The sequence below is a fragment of the Strix aluco genome, chromosome 17, assembly GCF_031877795.1.
Source record: "Strix aluco isolate bStrAlu1 chromosome 17, bStrAlu1.hap1, whole genome shotgun sequence".
NCBI classification, from domain to species: domain Eukaryota; kingdom Metazoa; phylum Chordata; class Aves; order Strigiformes; family Strigidae; genus Strix; species Strix aluco.
Window position 1 is genome coordinate 10537271 of NC_133947.1, and position 21136 is coordinate 10558406.

A 21136-nucleotide genomic window follows, 5' to 3' on the forward strand; every position below is an offset into this window, starting at 1 on the left:
TGAAAGTGTCAAAGAACTGAAGTATATTTTGATTTTTTTTTTTTTAAATAAATCCAAAGTACATACACAACTTCTTCCTAGATTAGCAATCCAGTTTGTGTGGCTAATCCGCCTAATTGACCAGACTATCAAGAGTAACTGGTTTCGCATAATAATAAAACAGATTATTTAATGGCAACAAAGAAACAAAATTACAGAGTAAAACTAGATGCATCACAAATACACCCTTAGAGAACTACTCTTTTTTTTTTTTTTAATGGAGAAAGTTTTCTTTAGCAATATCTTATCAAGTGAATAATGGGAACCTTACATATACTCAAAACTTGGCTCTTGTGCTATGGATTATTGATTATACATTAAATAATCAACAAATCCTGATGTAAAACATAGTGTAAAACAAAACACGTAAAACAAACGAGTGTTTCAGTAAAATAATTCATATTCTCAGCAACCTTTCACTAAACCATAATTTTACCTTATGTAGTGATTTATGCAAATTCATTTTTCGTAATGCATTTTTTTAAAACCAACACATTTCAACAATAATTGTTTAACCAGAAAAAGGACAGACAAGTCAACTAACTAAGAAGAAAATACATCCTAAGGGGAATTAAAAACAAACTACTATGTTTGTTGCAGTCAGACAGTCACACATTAGTCAATGTAATCCAGAATACATTGCTGGTTTCGATGTTACAACAATATTAGTTTGTAAACATTTCTCTCTTGCTCATGGTCAGTGAATTCATAAGCTCAGTTTCAGCTACTGAGGCTTAAAGCTAAGTATCTAAAATTTCATGGTTTACAATATCTGTGTTGTTTTACCCATTTCTTTAACTACTAGAATTTTTTTGTGGTAAAAGTCAACATTCAGATGGCTTAAGAAAGGCAGTACATACGTGCTTTCAATTTAAGTAGATGGAACAGCTCATTTTAGCATTAAGAAGCAAATATAGATAAAACCTTGCCTTCTCCATCCAACTATTTACAGAGTTACATAGCATTCAACAAGACTGAGCATATAGAAATACTAGCATTTTTCCAAACTTGCTTAAAACTCCAGCTCTCAGACAACATCCTACATTTTTAGAACCTACTCTGAACTATTTCAGCTTTTAGTGGACTTGAATAAGAGCAGGCAAGAGCAACACTATTGTCCACATTGCTATGCCACCATACAACCTCCACTCTATTCCACTTCATGTGGCCAACTCAAAACCTCAGCAAGAATGTAAAATGTATCAGCTAAAGAAAGTTTATTACTCTGCTTTTAAAACCAAGCCAATCTGTTTGTTCCTATTATATAGTTCAAAACCAGAGATACAGATTTGTAACATAAGCTTTTCAGCACTGCCTAAAAAATGCCCTTCCTTTTATCTTTAAAAGAATATTCAGGAGATAAAACAACTCTTACATACCCACTGGGACGAAAGTTAGAAATAAGAGGACCTAATTTCAGTTTCCCAACAAAACAGATGCACAGTAATATTTTATATTTTGAAGGGCATGTGACTACTTGCCAAGGACCTCTGACATACAAATTAAGTTTACAATTAGATAGTGACAAGATAAAACATAGTTTCTCTGAAAGTGTTAAGATTTACTTAAATTAAAATCTTAAAATAAATGTAGAAAGAGCTTAATAAGATCGTTCATTATAATATTACATCACTAGGGAACAGTGAATCGGCTGACAGATTTTATGCAACTTCAGCAAAGGCTACATGCTTGAAACAGGAAGAAATCAGTGTCTAATTCGATTGTTACTCTATGTGGCATTCATAATAATGAAGAAAGTGAAAAACACAGTCAGCCTAGTTCTCAAAAAACCTGACAAAGCTATATTTAAGTAACAAAACAAACGCCAAACAACAACAACAACAAATCCACAAAACAAACCCCACCCAAACTCAACCCTAACGCTGCAGTCTTTACCCTAGACCTCAAACCATAGGCTTTCCAACTTCTCTGTTTCATGGCACTTAGGACCTGTGTTTCTAAGACTTTTGAAGATCCTCTGCGACATAAACATGACTTTGCAGTACTCGTTACCCTTGGCTTAGATTTAGCTTTAATTAGGTCTCCTTCATACAGAAGTGCTTAGCCAAAGTTCTACTGTGCATTTTGTTTTACTGACTTCATAACAAGATGCCTGGATTGACCTCAGATCTTACTATCACATGAGGGGTTTGGAATTGGTTTAAGTATTTGGTTAAAGAAAAGTAATTTCAAAGACATTAGACATTTTTGGCAATGTTTCTGAAAGCTGCAGTTCAAAAGAAATTGTCAAGCACTTGGGAATTCATAGTTGATGACCTATGTCTCACACCTTCCCTATAAAAATATTGTGCTTAACACATGGAACAATCCCTGAATGTGGCAGTTTTTTCTAACCATGGAACAAACCAACAAATTTTAATTTAAAGTGTAAAAGGATTTTTAAAACTAACTGCAGAGATAAACTCAGAATCGTTAGTCTTGTAAATTTAAAAAAAGAAGTTGCTTAAAATACATCTAAAGCAAATACTCCTGTGAATTCATCATTTTCACTTGAGTTCTACTTTTCTGACTCCTCATTCCCACTCAGCCAGAAACAGAAAATATGACATTTAAAGAAAAACAAGCCATCTTCATCTGGTTTAACAACCACTTTGCATTTCAGCTTTCACAGCTATTAGCAAGACAATGAAAAACAAAAATCATAAAAATCACTGCCTTAATTCAGTTTACTTCTAAAAGCACATACACTTGCTTTTTTTGTTAATGAACTAGTTGTTACACCAACCTGCTCACTTTTTTTATTTGTAAATTCAGTGAAACTATCTTTGTATCTGTAAAGTAATTACACTGTGAAATTTGCACAAAAAATGAATGTGAAATTGTCTAGTTTTATGTGGCTGGAATTGGCTACTGGCACCTAAACCACTGTTTGGATTAACTTTTGAAAACCTGGTAACTTAGGTGTGCATAAATTGATATCTACAGGGACTGTAAACTTACAGTTGCAGGATACATCAAAGAAAACATTGTCTTGCGAGCAGCATGCTGAGAAATACTTGAAATCTAAGCAAATCTCACCCAACTGCTTAAAAGATGATACTTTTAATGAATGAGGCATTCATTATTATACAAGTTTATTAAAAATATTATCAAATGTAATCTAGTTCCATGGTAAACATCTTCAGTAGAAATGTATAGGCTTATGTGAATTAATATAATATTCCTAAAACTATTTGCACAGAGAGAAAGTTACAGCAAATAAGAAAGTGAGTTCATGAAACTTATCCAACATTGAGATACCAGCCTCAGATCTATGAAGGTTACTTACAAAAATACCATTAATCTTTTTATAATATAATCATACTAATATTAAAATCATATCCAGATAACGTGTTCACATAAGGAGCAAATTAATACCTTCATAGACACAAAACCCTTGAGTCAGACTAAAATAAATTATTATCTACAGGTTAAGAAAGAAAGAAAAAAGGTTATGCTTGGTGAAACATGCATTGTAATATTGTTTTAGCACCTGTCTTGAACATCTTCTGAGTAGACTTGGAAGTTTAAGACATGTCAGTCATAAATTAAAGGAAAACGACACAATTGAGGAGAAAAAAAAAATCTGTCATATGTAATTGCAAGCATGAAATACTGGCTCTTCACAAATATTTGGAAGTTTTGTCTTTTATTTCAAAAGGGATAAGGTATTCCTACAGATTAGCTACTTTTCTTCCTCCCACCCCTGCCCCATACAAGACAGTACAATCCACTGCAAAATCCAACAGGCAGTCTAGCATTTTTCCTAAGGCACACAAGTTGCATCTTTACTAAACGCTAGTCTCACCTTTATACTGGAAGAAGATTAGTGATGTCCTGTCAGAATTTGCCCTCTCTTTAAATCTATAATTTTTAAAGAGAAGTCAGGTGTAGAACAACTTTTGCTTTTTTACCAGGCTACTTCAGGTATAACCTCTTACTCCATGTAAGATGAATAAAGAAAAAATTCTTGGGGAGGGAAGAGGGAGGAGGAACAGACATGGTAAGATCTTTTTGGTACAGAATTTTGATTTTATAAAAACAAATGAATAGACAGATAACTGATTTAGGTAGCCTTCTGAAGTGTCTGCAATGCAACTACTAGAGAAATGTAGTAACTTCTGATCACAGAACCAGAAGTTCAAACCGATTCATCTGTTTTCATTGTTAAAGCTAAGTGAAATTTGGAGATGTCTGCTTGGTTAAGGTAGATCAAAGATGATCCTGTCATAAATATAGGGTTATTAACAAAAATATTTTAAAAATATAACCCTGTAGTGTCCATTGAAATAAGACACCCAAATAATAGCTCTGCAGTGTCAGTTTTTTAAGTCACAGTCTTCTGTCGAATGTTGTCTTCTGATACTTGCTTGTATTCTCATACTGGTTTTGATTTTCTTATTCTTGGTGATGCTCCACCTTCTAATTTTGCTGCTCCATTGACAAAGGTAGCTGTAATTTTAAATTAAAGTACAGTTAACCAACACAATTTTCATTCACATGAAAACAATCAGAAACTGAACAGGAAATTTTTTTTTTTTTTTTTTTTAAAAAAAAAGCATAAGCATTTGCTTCAGTTGAAATTAACTTGGAGTTAGGTACATAAAATGTTTAAGAACATTGACTGTACAAAGTTGATATAAACAGGAATCAGACAGAAGTTGATTCTAAGCCTAGTCTCCTAACTCCAGGAGTGACAGATGCTTCATGAGTAGTATTAAAAATAGGGCAGACTTTGTTCGTAGACTTTGTTATCTCAGCAGTTTATTAATGAATATGTCTGCACAGAAACTTGTTGGGCCCCATTGGTAAACTTTCTTCTGAGTGCCAGTTGACCATGCTTATATTCTGAATAATCACTAATTAAGTAACTATTAATCAATGTCTCTTCTTCTGTGACATCTTAGTTTAACTGGGATCTTAGTTTAGTTGTTCTCCATTATTCCTTAAATAATTTTTACTGATTCCTTAGTATTTTTTTTCCTATTATACAGCATTCTTAGTATTACTCCCATAAGGCATGCACTATCCCAGACAGTCTGCCATTTCACACTTCCAGCTTTGTCTGTCATTAGCATAAGAAGCTCAGGCCACAGCATGAAGAGAAGCTGCAACAGGACAGATGGAACAAAGCAGTACATGAAGGATTTATGGTACACTTTTAGTCCTTCTTTTGCCAATTAAATCTGAACTTGATTATTTTGGCTATGTAACTCTCCACACCTAACCACCTCAAACATACATTCTTTTCCTATTCTATTGGGATCCTGTGAAAATCGTGCCTAACCACTGTACAGACATGTTAACTGCATATGAGTCTGAATTCTCATGTTAAGAGCTAGAGGACAAGAGGAGTCTATTTACCTTCAAGTAGACTAAAGAAAGGACTTAGGGCTCATGCCTGCAACTAAACTACTGGCTTCAGTGGAACCCAAGCTCTCAGAGTATTTCTACAAGTATGAATACTTTTGCCATTAGAAATAAGATAAACACTGCACAACATCCTTCCACATATTCAGTCAGAGAGCTGTAATGCCTGTGCTATTCTTTGTTTTGCTAAATTGAAGCAAACATGAAATCAAACTACAGAGCATCACTTCTGTTATTCCAGAGTATAATCATCTTGGGAACTTGAGAATTGCACTAATTTTATAAAACACAGAAAAAGCAATGAAGTTACTCATCTGGAAATGAGAGAAGGATCTGCAAGATTGGAGAAAGAAAAAAAGAAAAAAGCATCTGCAGCCTCATTCAGAGCGTAAAGGCTGCTCCAGAATGATAAAGAAAAACAATGTTATGAGCACCGTTATGGTATAGAATCTTCCAACTGGTTTCAGCTAATGCTGACTCAGGTAGTAAACTCTGAATGCAAAGAGCTTCAACCCCTCTTAGTAGAAACAAATACATGAAGATCAACTTCAGAAAGAGAGCCAGCCTGCGGTAAAATGCCCAAGAAACTGCATTTTTCAAAACTCTACCCAAATCTCAGAAGTGATTCCAATCCTTCATACAGAAGTCTATCCAGTGTTTCACGTATATGCTAACAAGAATACAAGATTTCACTATACCAAATCTTCGTAACTCCCATTTAACTAATTTAATTGATATAACATTGGAATTTGAAAATTATACAGTGTCATATAATTAAGAGCCTTTCTCCATTAGTTGTGCTTTGCCAGCTACTATGATGTTCCTTTTTGAGTTCTTTTCCAGTAGGTCTGATGTTCTTTACGTGATGTGCTTTTATATAGAGGAACAAAGAAACTTAATTTTAATGGTCTGAAACGTAATAGAAGCAGAATTTATAAAATACAGTAGAGATTTCAGATGATACTTCTTTTTCTGATGTTAAATCCAAAAAATTTTTAGCAGCATTGTAAAAAACTGATTTAAAATTGAAAGAAACCCCTGGAATTATTAAGCCCAGTTTCATAACATATTCCTTGTGTTTAGGTTAACATAGAGTTCAGTGAATAATCCTGAAGATTACCCAGGACTAACACTTAATACAGTTAGCACTCTGTGTGCTGTCCTGTTAGCAATATGGAATTAGAGAAGAACAAGCCTTAACATTTGAAGCAGCTATAATATTATCTATATTTTCTGCATGTCAAAAGACAGATGTTTTTGCTCTTTTACAGAAAGCTATAAGATGATACATCTGGTATAAAAACATTTGGCCTAGAAACAACTTAAAAAATTTTGTCACTGACCTCTGTTTAGATCCTTTTTTGTTCGTTTGTTCTTTGTGTTAGTTATTTTTTTCTTTGGAGTCTGGTTCTTAACATGCTCTCTCCATTTCTTCAGCTGAAAATTTATAAATTTCCACATCATCCAGGCCTGTGTTAGACAAACAGCACCCAGGCAGCCAATCCTAATAAGATTTGAGATTTTGGAGACAGTTAGATAAAAGTTTCAGTTAACCATTAATAGACTGCAAATCTGTACCTATTTTATTTTTTTTTCTCCAAAAGTCTACTATTGAAACAATTAAAATCTTCATACCATGGCAAACCAGATGTATCAGAAGGCTTTACCCAAGACAAGGTGTGTCACACAAGTGAATGGAAATCGTATGTAAGAATATTGCTAGAAGCAATCGGGTTTATCAAGGAGTCATGACCATAGCTTTCAATGGCTGACAGGGAATTGTGTCATTGAGGCCCCTTCTGCCGAGAAATCTATGAATGAGAAATCATGTAGATTCAAAATCCCTCCCACACACTTGATTACGGGCATTAAGTTATAAGGGTGAATGTTAAAGTGACGAGCTTATGCTGAAAAAGTAATAACAACTTCAAAATTAACAAGCAAGAACAAAAGACATTAAAAATATATTTTAGAAAAGCATCAAACAGATAATTAATTAAAAAATTAGGGGTATTAATATCACCAAATGATACTATGTCCAGTACAGAAACGGGGGGGGGGGGGGGGGGGGGAGTTTAATGAGAGGATTATCAACAATTAATTAAAAAAATTTCATTTTTCTTTCTTCTTTTCTATTTCCCATAAATTCTGTTCTACCACTGTTGTGAAAAGACAATAGAAAAGAGAACAAAATTTCCCTTCCCTTAAATACTCAAGAGGAAAACACCACCCAGGGAAATTCCTCAAAATACATTATCATCCTGGGTTGTTTTATTAAAAGATATTTTGAAATGCCACATTATACAAACATGAATGTCTACTAGCCTTTTTATACCTCACTGGGAGTACATTGAAGTTTCCGTCTGCTATGGAAAAATCTGGATTCTCTACTCTTGCCAGACCAAATCCAAATGTGAGGACAGATAAAGTTAAGGTCAAAAGACGCACCATTACGAAAAGTAAAGCCCAAATGGTAAATCTGAAAACAAAAATAATGAAATTAATGTGCTTTCTCCTTTTAGTCCATTTCTTTGCAATGAAGTCAAACATACAAAGAACTTTCCATTAATATTCTCTCTGCAACAATAGGGAAATGTCCATGGAGGAGACCAATAATTACAGAAAAATTTGGTCATCTGCAAACATTCAGTCCTGCCTCATTACAGTCTTTTGACTAGAAAGTACAACGAAGTAAAAAGATGCATCTCAAGTTGGCATTCATGCTGTAAGCCATTTATAAGTAATGGTGATGCTATAAAGCCAGAGAGCTCATGCTAAAGGCATAATATACATTTATTAAACAGCTGGAAGATGTATGTAATTTTTAACAGCCAGATGTTTATTGGATGAGAAGGTAATCAGATAGCTAATAAGTAAGAAATTACAATTATTTCACTATAAAGCTAACAGAGAAAGATGAAAATCTGCAGATTTGCAGCATCTGGAAGTTTTTGCTATAGAATATGGAAAAAAACCCCTAAAGTTTTATTAAGCTGACAATAATTGATTTAGAAAATTGGTCTTATTTCTGTTATTCCATAAAGATTTCTATAGGAAAAAGACTTTGTATCATGTGACTGATGAACGGATTAAAAAAGACACTACCAATGTGAAAAAAGTATCTCAAAAATTTCCATTACAAAAAGAAAAAAATCAGCTTGTTCAACTGATATCAAACTTAAAGAAAACATACTTCAAATCTTTCACAGTATAAGCAAGACTGCTTAAAGAGCACTCTTCACATCCTCCACCAAAAAAAGATTTTGAGAAAAGCTACAATGTCTGGATGTAGAACTGTAAGAAGAAACAAATTCTGAGCTAAGAAAAATACCTAGTATTTGTCATTGTGTTGTTTCTACAGTCTACATTAAAAGTGTTACATGTTGTAATAGAAATAACATGCCCGAAGTACTTCTGCAATTCATCAGCTATGAAAACCAATTTCCATTCCAGTTATTTAAACTGTGGTAATATTGCACATGAGATAACTGATTTCCAGCCAAAGACAGACAGATATTTAACTGACCATTAGATTCTTCATAAGACAGGAAAATATGTTGTCCCGATCAGTATATTTAGCCTTCATGCTTTTGGACGGCATATAATGAAAAGCAGATAAACTCATAGCTCCAAAATTCTCACAATTAAATATGACACACAAATGAAAGATGAGCTAACTTTCTCCCGCTTCCCTATTTGCATCAGTAAACATAGATCTTTTTGCAAAGGACATTCGGCATACCTATTTAAAATGTTAGCTTTAAGGAGCAACACAAATGATTCTTCTGAAAAGACCAGAAAGAGCAGCAGCATTACAGTGCCTCAAGGGAGACTGCCTATATAAAGGGATTGCATGAAAGAAAGCAAGGCGTTCATGATAATCTCTTCCAGCTGGGCAGTCACTCAGAAAAGGAAGAAAGAATAAGAGACAAGAACACATAAATGGGACAAGGCTGCTTTATTCAAACTGGAACCTCCAAAAGTCTTTGCATTCAAATGGTGAAATGAATCCTAGCATGCCACACAGTTAAATATCCCAGTTCCTCATCTCCTTCCATTCTGAAATGCATTACTTTTATACCCATTAATTCTCAGAATAGTTGAGAATCTTACTCAAGAGATGTCTTCAATTATACATCTCATCAACTACATGTTTTGAGACACTGCCTTCTCTGTTGTATAGTTACTTTCCTTTCTCACCTTACCAAAAGGAGAGAGACCTGCATGAACTTACAGGGAATGCTGCTGTTGTTACTTCTTCAATTAACTGTTTTTAAAAGCAAGTGTCCCTACATACAAACATTTATGAACATTTAAGCAAACAGGCAACTTATAGAATCAGAAGCCAATACATAGATACCCGAGATGGGACTTTAGCAAAACCTTATGATGATGATCATGAAGTGGTGTATTTGCTGCCTTGATTCTATGTAATGACAACGACTTGCTTATGAATTCAAAGCAGGTAATAGTGGACATCGAACAAATAGTGTTTGCTACCCGAGTACCTTTACATACATGCAAATCCATTTATATGCAACTAGTAAGCAAAGTTCTGAATTTTAATTGATACATGCAAGATTTACCCTTTTTGCTTGTTTTCATCACTGAAGTAGAAAAGACGTGAGGCATGAAAAATGAGTTCCACTAAATAGTGAGGTACCATCAGAATTAGCCCCAAATGCTGCAAACTGTAAAACAGAAGTTAGAAATTTTAATGACATTATAAAGAAAACAGATCTATCTATTCAAAATGGACATGCAAATACTTACTTCAATATATAGGCACCAGAGATATGAGCAATGTAAAGGCAAATATAACATAGCTGCCTTGGAATATCTTCCTAAAATTAGAGAAATTATAATAAATGCTGTTACAGTTTAACTATAAAAAAACCAAACATATCATTCATTAGGTTTAATTATTTTTCACACTACTGTATAAATTTCTGGAAATACTATCTGAATCAAAAACTACAGACCACGTAGACTAAATTAGATAAGAAATGCAAGCAATTAAAAATATTAGTAACTGAATATAAAAATATTAATATGTAGATATTTATACAGTTAATATAAACAAAAAATTTAATACAAATAATTGGAAAGCACAGATATTTAATTAACTGCACTGACAACTGCTCCCCATACCTTTCGGATCTTTTGGAAGTATAGTTCTGGCAGTGCATGAAGCCAATAGGCTATCTGGCAAATATAGAAGAATTTTACCTGAAAACTAAACAATAATTCAGTTAAGAAAACACAGGATGATGCGTTTTCAAGTTTTCAACATGAGATACAAGCTTTTATTTCATTATCTTAAATTAATTCATTCTGATTTATTACAGTTTATGATTCCTAAATCACAGGAACCACAAATACAAAACAACTCTGTGGTGACAGTTTTTTGAATTAGCATCCATAACCTTCTTGATAGGAAGTTCTGAATCCCTTTAAAGTCAGTAGGAAAGAAAAAACACCAAAAAACCTAACAAAGAAACATTTTATTCTGTGAGCCGTAGAACTCCCTTCCTAAAAATTGTGTATTATCCCCCTTCCCTCTATCACAGTCGCCTGAGAAGAATGGTGGGGGACCAGACAAACAACACAACTTCGTAAGTCATCTTCATCTAAAAAAAAAAAAAAAAAAAAAAAAAAAAAAAAATCAAGCTATAAATCCCCTCTAATTTGAAAATTCAGTCTCTGACAAACATGTTTCTTTGGTGTGAAACAGTTCAGCAGTCCTATTATATATCCCATCTTGCAAACACTTCCACTGTAACCCAGCTACCATGGTTAAATTAAAGAAAGGTAAGAACACATGTTAAGTATATCTTGGATAGATATTCAATCAATCAAAACCTAGCTTTGGATAAAACAGCTGAGTTTTCAAACAGAAGAAAGTATTTTCATCTAGTTGTCGTTCTTGTAAGGTATCAATGTCACTCCCTTATTAGTGGTTCCCTAAAATTTGGGTGGTTAAATATTCAGTGATTAGAAGTACCAGATTTTTTTCACATTGAAAATAGAACACTTACAGCATACGAGAATGGGGATAGTCTTTCCAGAGTGAGATTGGGTTCATCACAAATTCTTCCTAAAGAAAAAGGTGATTGATTTAAGGACCTTCTTAATACTTTAAGACTATTTTTTAAATAAGAACAGCAAATAGAGTGACTTACTGCATTCAAAATACTTGCTCCCCATATAAATGAAAACAAGTAGAAAAATGCTAGCTGTCCCGATTCATTGAATTTGCTGTGCTTTGTTTTTGACAAATGCAGACGTCTATTAATTTTCTAGAAACAAAAAGCAGATTAATAAATGTAGTTTCTAAAACAAGAAAGCTATTTGGGAGTTGGCTGCTGAATTCTTTTTTCTTCCCAAATCTCCCATTCCTCAGCCAAAATACATAACTCCCACCATTTAAGACCTCGATCAGCACTTTGTATGACAATTAGCTTCAATAAGAGTTGCCACTATGGTAAAGTTCACAGGGACAATATTCAGATAATGCATTCAGACAATTTTTTTCCCCCCCATAATCAGAGTCATATTGCTCAATTTTTCAAATCTCTTTACACACTTAAAACCATTTGAGCTTCTGTGGCTCAGATGACCTATTTGTGAAAGCATTCTAAGACCATTCAGTAATAGATGGTCTTCACAATGTCTTTAACAAATTAATTTTACTTTGCACCTGAATTGGTGTAAAATTTGAGCTCCCTCTTTGAGGCAAAGCAAGCTCAGCTGACAAACAGAAATCCACCACTGCAGTAATTTTCATTTCTGATCTGAATGTATCTTATGAATCTAATGCAACAGACCTCATTCACAGATATTTTGAGTAGGGCATGAATATTTAATGTCTGTTTTTACAGAAAAATATAAATTATATTGATTGAAAGAAAGATTCAGTGGTTTATACCATTAATAAATTGAGGAAATATCACTATAAAAATATCATAGAATCATTTAGGTTGGAAAAGACCAATGAGTCCAACCCTTAAACTAACACTTCTGAGTCCACCACTAAACCAAGGTCTATTTGCATTTTTGTCAAAGAACAAGAGGATCGATCATAACAGGGCTTTTAAATACTAAACCATTCCTTGTACCACAGCTTATACTTCACCTGAAGAAAAACTCTCAGCAACTGATGTCTAAAAGTAACATGTTTACAAAAGTAAATTAAATCCCAGTAATAAACTTACATCTAATACGTACTCCTGGATTACAGCATGCAGATTAATAGCTACAAGCATGTAGAAGAAGACTGTGGCAATGTCTTTTGGACCATAGTCATAAAAATGAAATTGCTCACCGTTGTCACCTAAAAAAAAAAGTGTGTATTTTTACATTCTTATGAAGGAGAACTCTGTGCAACTGAAGAAGGGCCGCAGCAACCACTGTGCTTGGAAGTTATGTTGATACAGGATACTGCTTATAAGTCTTACATTGTTGAAAATTACTTTTTATGCCCGATTAGATAACTTGGAACTTCTTTTCCTTCAATACAATGATATAGTTATAAGCCTAGAACCAGCTATTGAGAGCAGTATACACTGAGCTGTATCTCCCATCAATTTCTTTCATCTCAGCCATCAAAAAAGGGGGAAAAAAAAAAAGAAAGAAAAAAAAAGAACCACACACCAACACCCTATCCTCTATACTTTGTTACGAGATCAAATGAGACTGCATCTTAAGAAGCATGACTATATGTAGCAAAAAAGAAACTATATACACTGGAAACCCTAGTAGTTCAACACATTGCTAAGTAACAACTTCCCCAGAATTAGTAATATGTTCCTATAAATCAAAAAAAAAGAATATACACACTGTTACAGAAATACTTCAAATGTTTGTATTTACCGTGTTTAAGTATGGGAGAAGTTAAAAATGAAATTCAATTAAAAAAAAGCATGTATCAGGAGCAGTAGACCTAAGGAAGCCTGATTTTGTAGGGGTGTCTCCTTTGGCCCAGACACCCACTATAACAACCTCACTTTTCTTTATGCATCTGAGACACTGCAATGGAAAAGAAAGAACTTGTACTACAACTAATCAAGAGCCACACTCATCCTGATTTACAGGCTAACATGTCTAACACTTACATTCTTCTGTTTTCACTTAAGAGAGGCCATTAATTTGGATGTCCCTTATCTATACAGTCACCACTTTTCATAAACATCAAGGAATTTTGTTCTCTTTACGACTTCTACCCTGTGTCAAACTCTGTTTATGTTGTCCAAATGCAAAACAGCAGAAATACTGACATCAAACAACTTTTTTTTTTTCCCCCTAAAGGAAGCTAGGCGAGGTGTCAAGGAAGCAATTACTGCTTCCTGTAAGATGAATGGTACATTAAGGTCCTAATGCACAGGACATCCATATAACTCTAGTGTCAGATGTCCTATTTCTATGTTTGAAAACAGCTTGTGATATAATCACTGAACAAGTAATTGCATAACAAATGCTATTTCTGCTGGTCCCTGGCACTGTTTTCAGAACGGACCTTCACTAGTAATATATTCACATATTTTCAGAAAGCCAGAGCTGACACCTCAAAATTGCTTGTGTGGAACTCACACTCACTTCCTACTAAAACTCAAGGAAGCTATACCTTGTTCATTCCATTACATGTATGTATATATACATAGACACACAAACACATGCACGCACCAAACAATATGAAGAAGCAACATCACAGGCGTTTTGGTAACCAACGTGGATTTTACTTTTGTCTCCGCTGTAGGAGATTTTTACTTGATGCTGCTCAAATATCAGTAAACCAGAAGTCCACTGACTGTGTCCACCTCAGGTGTTCAGCATTAAACACCTCATGAAACATTTGCAAAAAGTTATATATATTCATTACTGCAAGCAAAGTTGATCAATGCACTATTTTGAACATATTCAATGCAGTCCGAGTGCTACGTTCTTTGGAATAGTTGCAGCACAGAGGTCTAAAATTTGGAAGTTAAGATTAGAACAGAAGTCACAGATTTAGCTAATTTCTCTGGACCTTAGTTCCCCATCTGTAATACTTCTACCACAGTACCTATTTTTTCCAAGACATTGTGCAGATTAGTTCCTGAAAAGAAACGAAGATTACCGATACTATTAAGAAAAATTAAGTTATCAAATAAGGAAGTTCCACTAGCTGCTTACCACTCTTGTCTCTTGTATGTAGTACAGCAGGTACAAAAGATTAAAAAAAAGAAATATTTTGTGAGGAAAAAAAAGAACCAGTACTTTCTCCCCTTGTTATTTAAAAGCATGATTGAATTGGCAGCATCAGTTAATTGAGAATAATAATGTGATATTTTTGAAATAAACACCACAAAATCCATTACTAATGACATAAGAAATCATGAATAAGCAACAGGTATGTAGAAGATTACCAAAATATTCTGTTACTTGATAACTCCTGTTGATTGTATCAAAAACTGAAAAGAATACATGCTTTTCACATTAAAATGCAAGTTAGTAGAAGAGTTAACTATGGGAAAAATAGTGCCGTATTATTCACAAGCAACAGAGATAACACTAGAATGTTTCAGTGAATATAGTATTAGTAAACCCAAAAGCAGACACATATGAGAGTTCTACTATATGATAAAAGTGAAGTGAATTAAAGGCTTGAGGGGAAAAAAAAAAAAAGAGTAATTTTTAATAGTTGAGCTCTTGCATTACAAGAAAAAAAAATAGATTAGATTTAATCTCACCAGTGGTATAGGTGACATTGTACTGCACAGCAATAAAGATGATGGCGTACTTGGCTGAGACCTGGAATTCAAAAAGAAACAAGGAAAAAGTATCCGATTTTTCAAACAAGCTAGACAATAAACACCCAAAACTAGAAGATTACGCCATCAACAAACGTTCTCCCACACATGATTTAAATCAAAGAGGTCCCAAAAGTGTTATTTATCTCCCATAAATGTGGAAGCTCACCTTGTTGCAAATCCTTTAACATTTGCTGCATAGGGTCAGGACTTGAATTATGTCCTTTTAGCTAAGGATCAAATTAGTCACTGTTCTACTAAATAATATTTTGAAGTGTTTAGAAGTGTAAATGGCTTTCATTTATTTCAAAAGTTAAAAGACTCGCTAAATTAAATCAGATGGAAAGTTTCACCTAACTTTGCAAGATATTAAAAAAAGCCATGTTATGGCTAAGTGTCCATATAAGCAAATAAAGTATTCAAAACATCATAGTAGGATTATAAGATTCATCAATTTCTTGTGTGATAAATCAAGCATTTTCTAAAAACTACAGTACAAAGTAACCAATGGTATACTTTTACGTTACTTTTTCTCAGGTGGAAAAACTAGGTTTGCTTTTTTTAAAGAACAAAACAAACCAACACAACACTTTCGGCCATCCCTACCTCTACAAAATATCTTCCCATTCCCACGCTGCAGTATATTTAGCCCTTAGCTGTAACAATGGAACTGTTTATAATGTGGATTACTGTATGACCCTCCAACCAAGTGATGAGGTAAATATGTTTGCTTAGTTTAGTTGAAAACACTTCATTATCTGGCTTGCACACCTTCATACACAAACAGTTGTGGTGATATAACTGAAAAAGTGGTAAGCTGTAACACAGGGATATAAGTGGAAGGGAAGAAAAAGAAAAAATATAAACCCAAAACCCTGGTTCCTTTGCTGAAAAAAAAAGCAATATGGAATTACATCCTACACTGCCAATAGCAAATACATTTATTATGTTTGCAAGCACTCAGTTATCTAGTTCATAAATCAAGAAGTACAACAGGCACAATCTGAAAATTGATGTAAAAGAAATACATTCTTGTATCTTTTACACTTCCTTTTAAGTTGATCTTCATAGATATGACTTAAACCAAAGAAATAAAAACTAAAAAAGAAAGCTATTTTCCTCAGATGTTGCACCATCTAATTTCTGAAAGTGAAACTAAGAACGTTCAGAACTACATAAAACAAGCATTTATCCAGCTACAAAGTAAGCAAGAGGCACAGCAATGCAAAGATCCTCTGTAGCAAAAAAAAAAAAAAAAAAAAAGGCGGCAAATTGCTTCAGTACACTGGGAGCGCACCTGTGAAATTAAGCAGTAGAGTAGTCATAATACTGAAGAGTGCTTTTAAGAGGACGTCTCATTAAGGAAAACAAAAGTACCAATTTTTCTGGCATATAAAATTGACTTTCAGACACTGCAGTTCTATGAACAATTCAACCTCTTGCAAGGCAGCACTACCATCAAAAGGAGCAATCCTGCCTTTCTGTTTACTACCAGTTGCTTCTTGTCTCTGTCACACACTTGTGACACCAAAAGTACTGGTGTGGTGAATTGGACAGAAAAATTATGCAAGTTAAAACTGACCCAGCAAAATAGGAGGGAGGAGAAAACTCTATTAACCTTAACACAGATGAATTTCCTAATATGCTGCCCTGCTCAGCTACAGAAGTTCTTTTGTGTGCTTGATGGGGAGAATAAACAGCCAGAACATCAATAACAACTTAAAATGTTCATGGAATGAGAGTGTGAAAAATTCATTGCTCCTGGAAAGACACTGAAAATATAGATAGTTACATAGGCGTTGATGTCATCAGCACCTAACTAAAACATGCTTGCTTTCAGTAAGTCAATGCTCAGGACCCACAGCAACAGTCTCCCTTGTCGAAGGGCATTCAGGCCACACCATGTAACTTCAAGCAGACCCCTTCATTAAGGAACTTCCCTGAGAGTAAGCTTTTTTTTTTTTTATGCTCTTTGAGAGAAGAGGGTGGTAAGCAAGTTAGCTTTTCTGTTTGTCCATGAAGCATACAACACAATACTACAAGCGTTTCACTCCGCTGGAAGTATGGGAGCCCATTAAGTGGTATTCTGTGGTAAGATAGCCACAGATACAAAGATGGTATAAATTGTTCTAGGAGGAAAGAAATCATATGAAACTCTGAGATTATACTAGAAGCTTGAAAAGAACCTTAAATACTAAAAGAAAGGTTTCTCTGGATGACATGGGCCACTCTGTTGTCAAGAAAATGAGTAGGGCTAGGCACATAAAGGACTATAAATATTCTTGGAAAAGGACAAGAAAGAAAACAACAGTTAACACACTAAAATTTAACTTCCACTTTTCATTATGTTATAATCAGAGTTAATCTCCCTGCACACCTCATAATAATCAGCACAGTTAAGGCACAGGAAAGTACAATTAGGGTGGATAGACAACCTTAAGCGTAATAATGCCCCTTAAAGAAATTCTTATAATTGAATTTGTGACATTCCAATGCTGATTTCTAATTTTAACATATGTATCGGGTTTTGGATCATCTCATGGATATGGGCAATTGAATGTCACCTAGAAAAGAAACACCTGTATTTACTATAGTACTATGTAAGCCCAAGCAAATCATTCAACAGGTAGTCAACTGTGAAAAGTTTCATTTACACATTGTTTAGCTTACTAGTGCATAACCTATGGATTATGGATATGTATAACCTACACATTTGGAAATCTGTCATTGACAGATGCATCTGAAATCACAGGAAGCATAAAATGCTGTGAAAAGAACAGATATTAAAAAAAAAAAAGTTGCCCTTCGGTGCTTCAAACTTAAAACCTAAAAATAATTCCACTTTAATATGGAGAGAAAATCAAGACCGAAAGAAAACAGATATAACAGCCGTGTAGGCAAGTTCAGTAACACTTACAAAGTACTCAATATAGAATCATGATAAATGTCACCAAAATTTACTGGAAAAACATCAGTAGTTTTGTTTGTTTGGCAGACTGGATTACTCATTATAAAGATGGTATAAAACCTAGACAGCAAACAACAGAAATATAGATTTCATTCAAACACCTTCGGTATGTCTTTCTGCGGTGAAAGAGGCAGAGGAGTAATACAGAGGTCTAACCTGTAACATAGCACACTGTTCCTCTGCATAATAAATGAAAGGCATCTCAATCAAAAAAGTAATTTTTGCATCAAAAAGGAGATGCAGATGTTTAAATTCCACAATAAGTATAATAGTATATATTCAAACAAGCCCAATAAAAACATATCACAAGCGACACTAGAGTCCAGTCTGCATTTGAACTTTTAGAATTCTGCTGACTAGAAATGACATAATTTGCTAATTATCTCGAGTGTAAATAATATTGACTCATTCTTTTTCCTCTGAAAGAAATCACCTTAATCAAAACAATAATGCTCATCCCAGGGGAGCTGCACAGTCCCTTCCAATACCTGTAGAGTTACAGAAATAAAATTTCCATGGTATATACAAAGCCTGAGTTAAGACAAATGGAATTCAGAGATGGAACTCCAGAAAACATACTTGTTTTTAACAGCAAAAAGACACAGAGCAGTATCTTTTTAAAGGACCACTTATAAAGATAGATAAAAAGTTCCATTTGGGAACTCAAATGGGATGTACTTTATCCCAGGTGCAGACATTTATTTACTTTCTTAAAGCTTTTATCACCTGAGTTGTCAAACTCTAAGCTTTTTTTCTTTTTTGATCCCAAAATTGAGTTCTGCATTTAATATATTACTTTTGACATACTCCTCCATAGATGACACAACTTATTATACTTCAATACTGGTATTTAGAAATAAATTATCTGACCATCACAACTGCTTTCTCTATTTCTGTCCAGTATCCTTAATGTTTTCAGAAGGGGGTCATTAAAAAAAAAAAGACAGAACATCTACATGTAAGTATTTTATCTCAGAATTTAACAGTACTTTTAATTGAAAATGATCTGATTTTTAATCTTATCCAATTGATGGGAAATGTTGAAATATTTCAGTAAAATATTTAAGTTGTAATAACAATAATATTTCAGTAAAGTATTTAAGTTTTGTATCCAGAATTTAAACTCTATTTAACAAGCTTATCCCATACTCAACACCAACGTAAAACATTCCTGTAGCAACACATACACACACAAGGCTTTTGTTCCAAAAGTGTGGAAAAAGATGCCTAAGAGAGATGCCTAATCCATCACCCCAGAAACTAATAAGCAGCTTGCACATGAAAATAAACTTTATAATAACTTTCAACTACAAAGTCAGAGAGGAGTTCAGAAGTTAGGCTGAGACTGTTTAATTCCACATTTTTCTTCAGATTATCCATTGCTAGGGAGCTGAGCCAACGAACAGCAATAGACTGAGCAGGGGTGCAAAAGGGTGACTAGCAGTTTTTAACTACCATCTGGTTAAGCGTGCTCAAAACAACAGAGACCGTCTGAAACCATCTTTGTAACAGTGTTCCTAATGCTTTACCATGTGGGCTTTTGAACGGGGCGGGGAGGGGAGGAAAGAAAAAAGCAGACACAACAAAAAGACATAAAACGACTCTGCTTTAAGTAAGGGGGCTTAAGGAGCTTCATAACTCAGGATACTGGAACTGAGTAAAAGGGTACTAGGTATGAAACATATGCAGAAATGAAGGAAAAGGGACGAGAAAAGAAAAGAGCAACAATCTGACAAAAGAGGATAAGAGGGGGGATTACATAGTGAGGAGTGGGAACTGGCAAAGGCAGGGTAGTAAAGGGAGGCACTAGGGGACTATGTGAGCTGGGGCAGGACAGAGAGAGACAAGTGACACTTGCTGCACTCAGAAGACAGCCAAGACATGGAGAGGAGGGTACCCGAGCAGGGTGTCACAGAGCCAGACCTCGGGGTTGAAAAGAAACAGGGACATGACCCTGCAGGGAAGAAGGGAAAAGGCAGACAGAGGGGGTGGGGCAGAGCCGCTTGACAGCCAGGCTGAAGCGAACGGGAGGGATGTACTGGGGAAGCTCCAGAGCGGGAAGCCAAGGGCGCCACGGCTGCCCCACAGCAGGACCAGGCGCTGCTCGACTCGGCAGCCACCGGCCCCCTCACCCCGCCCAGTACCTCAAACATGAGCCCCATCAGGAAGCTCATCACCAGGCAGGATGCGGTATCCGCATGGTTCTGAATGACGAACTCATGGCTGAGCACCACCAGCCTCTTGTTTTTCCTGCGGAGCCCCATGACGCTGACAGCTCCCAGGCCTGGGCAGGCCTGCCGAGAGGAGCGGCACCACTCCTCAACAGCCGTCACCTCACGCACGGTAAACACCGCCGGCCCGAAAGGCCCCTCCCTCTTCCGAATTCCGACCAATCAAACGTAAGAGTGCCTATGATTGGCAGTCCTGGCAACTAATCATTAGGCGGTCTAGAAGAACTGTTTCTAAGGAGGTGGTTGGGCACTTGCGGCGGGAGACGGGGTCCGATATGAATGACACGGGCCCCGGCCAACCCCATATGCGGGTGGGTGGGGCTTGCTCGGAAGGCCACCGCGGACCTGAGTGGGGCGGGGCTTGGTTCGTGCCGGACGCTGAGAGGGCTCCCGCCGGCGGAGGCTCCGTGGAGCGGGTGTCCTTGGTTCGGGTCGATGCGGTTTGGTCTCTGTGGAGGCTGTGCTCGCTGCAGCTCCAGTGGCGGCCAGGTAGCTCCGTTCCCTTAAAGCCTGCGAGGCACCTTGGCCAGTCCGTTCTCCTCACGAGTCCCAGGATTGCGACCCGCCTAAGTGGCGGGAAGCGGCTCCTCATCATTCCCCTCTAGAGCTGAGTCATGCTCCCTCACCTGCGGCTAGATAAAAGGAGCGAAGGTGTTGAGAAAAAGGGAGAGAAAGGGGATTCAGAGTGCTTTAAAGTCTTAAGAAGGGGGGCATTTGGCTAATTAGCTGGAATTCAGGGA

The 21136-nt window shown here is 35.7% G+C and overlaps 1 protein-coding gene across 1 annotated transcript; it reads right to left on the reverse strand.

Moving 5' to 3' along the window:
* Positions 1-20512, reverse strand: LOC141931100 (translocating chain-associated membrane protein 1-like 1). Its single transcript, XM_074842849.1, has 11 exons — positions 20310-20512; positions 15138-15198; positions 12624-12742; positions 11592-11708; positions 11448-11506; positions 10561-10645; positions 10183-10253; positions 9996-10100; positions 7745-7888; positions 6753-6913; positions 1-4491 (listed from the first exon to the last, which is right to left on the reverse strand). The coding sequence occupies exons 1-11, from the start codon at positions 20427-20429 to the stop codon at positions 4418-4420; spliced, it is 1116 nt and encodes a 371-aa protein (XP_074698950.1). The 5' UTR covers positions 20430-20512; the 3' UTR covers positions 1-4417.
* Positions 20513-21136: the final 624 nt, after the last annotated feature.

Excerpts from the sequence above, each read along its gene's own strand:
- LOC141931100 (XM_074842849.1), bottom strand. The coding sequence starts at position 20,429 with ATGGGGCTCCGCAGGAAAAACAAGAGGCTGGTGGTGCTCAGCCATGAG. Across the intron at positions 11,507-11,591 it reads GAGCAAGTATTTTGAATGCA|GAAGAATTTGTGATGAACCC; the intron begins GTAAGTCACTCT and ends CTTTTTCTTTAG. Across the intron at positions 4,492-6,752 it reads AAAAAAGGATCTAAACAGAG|CTACCTTTGTCAATGGAGCA; the intron begins GTCAGTGACAAA and ends TTAAAATTACAG.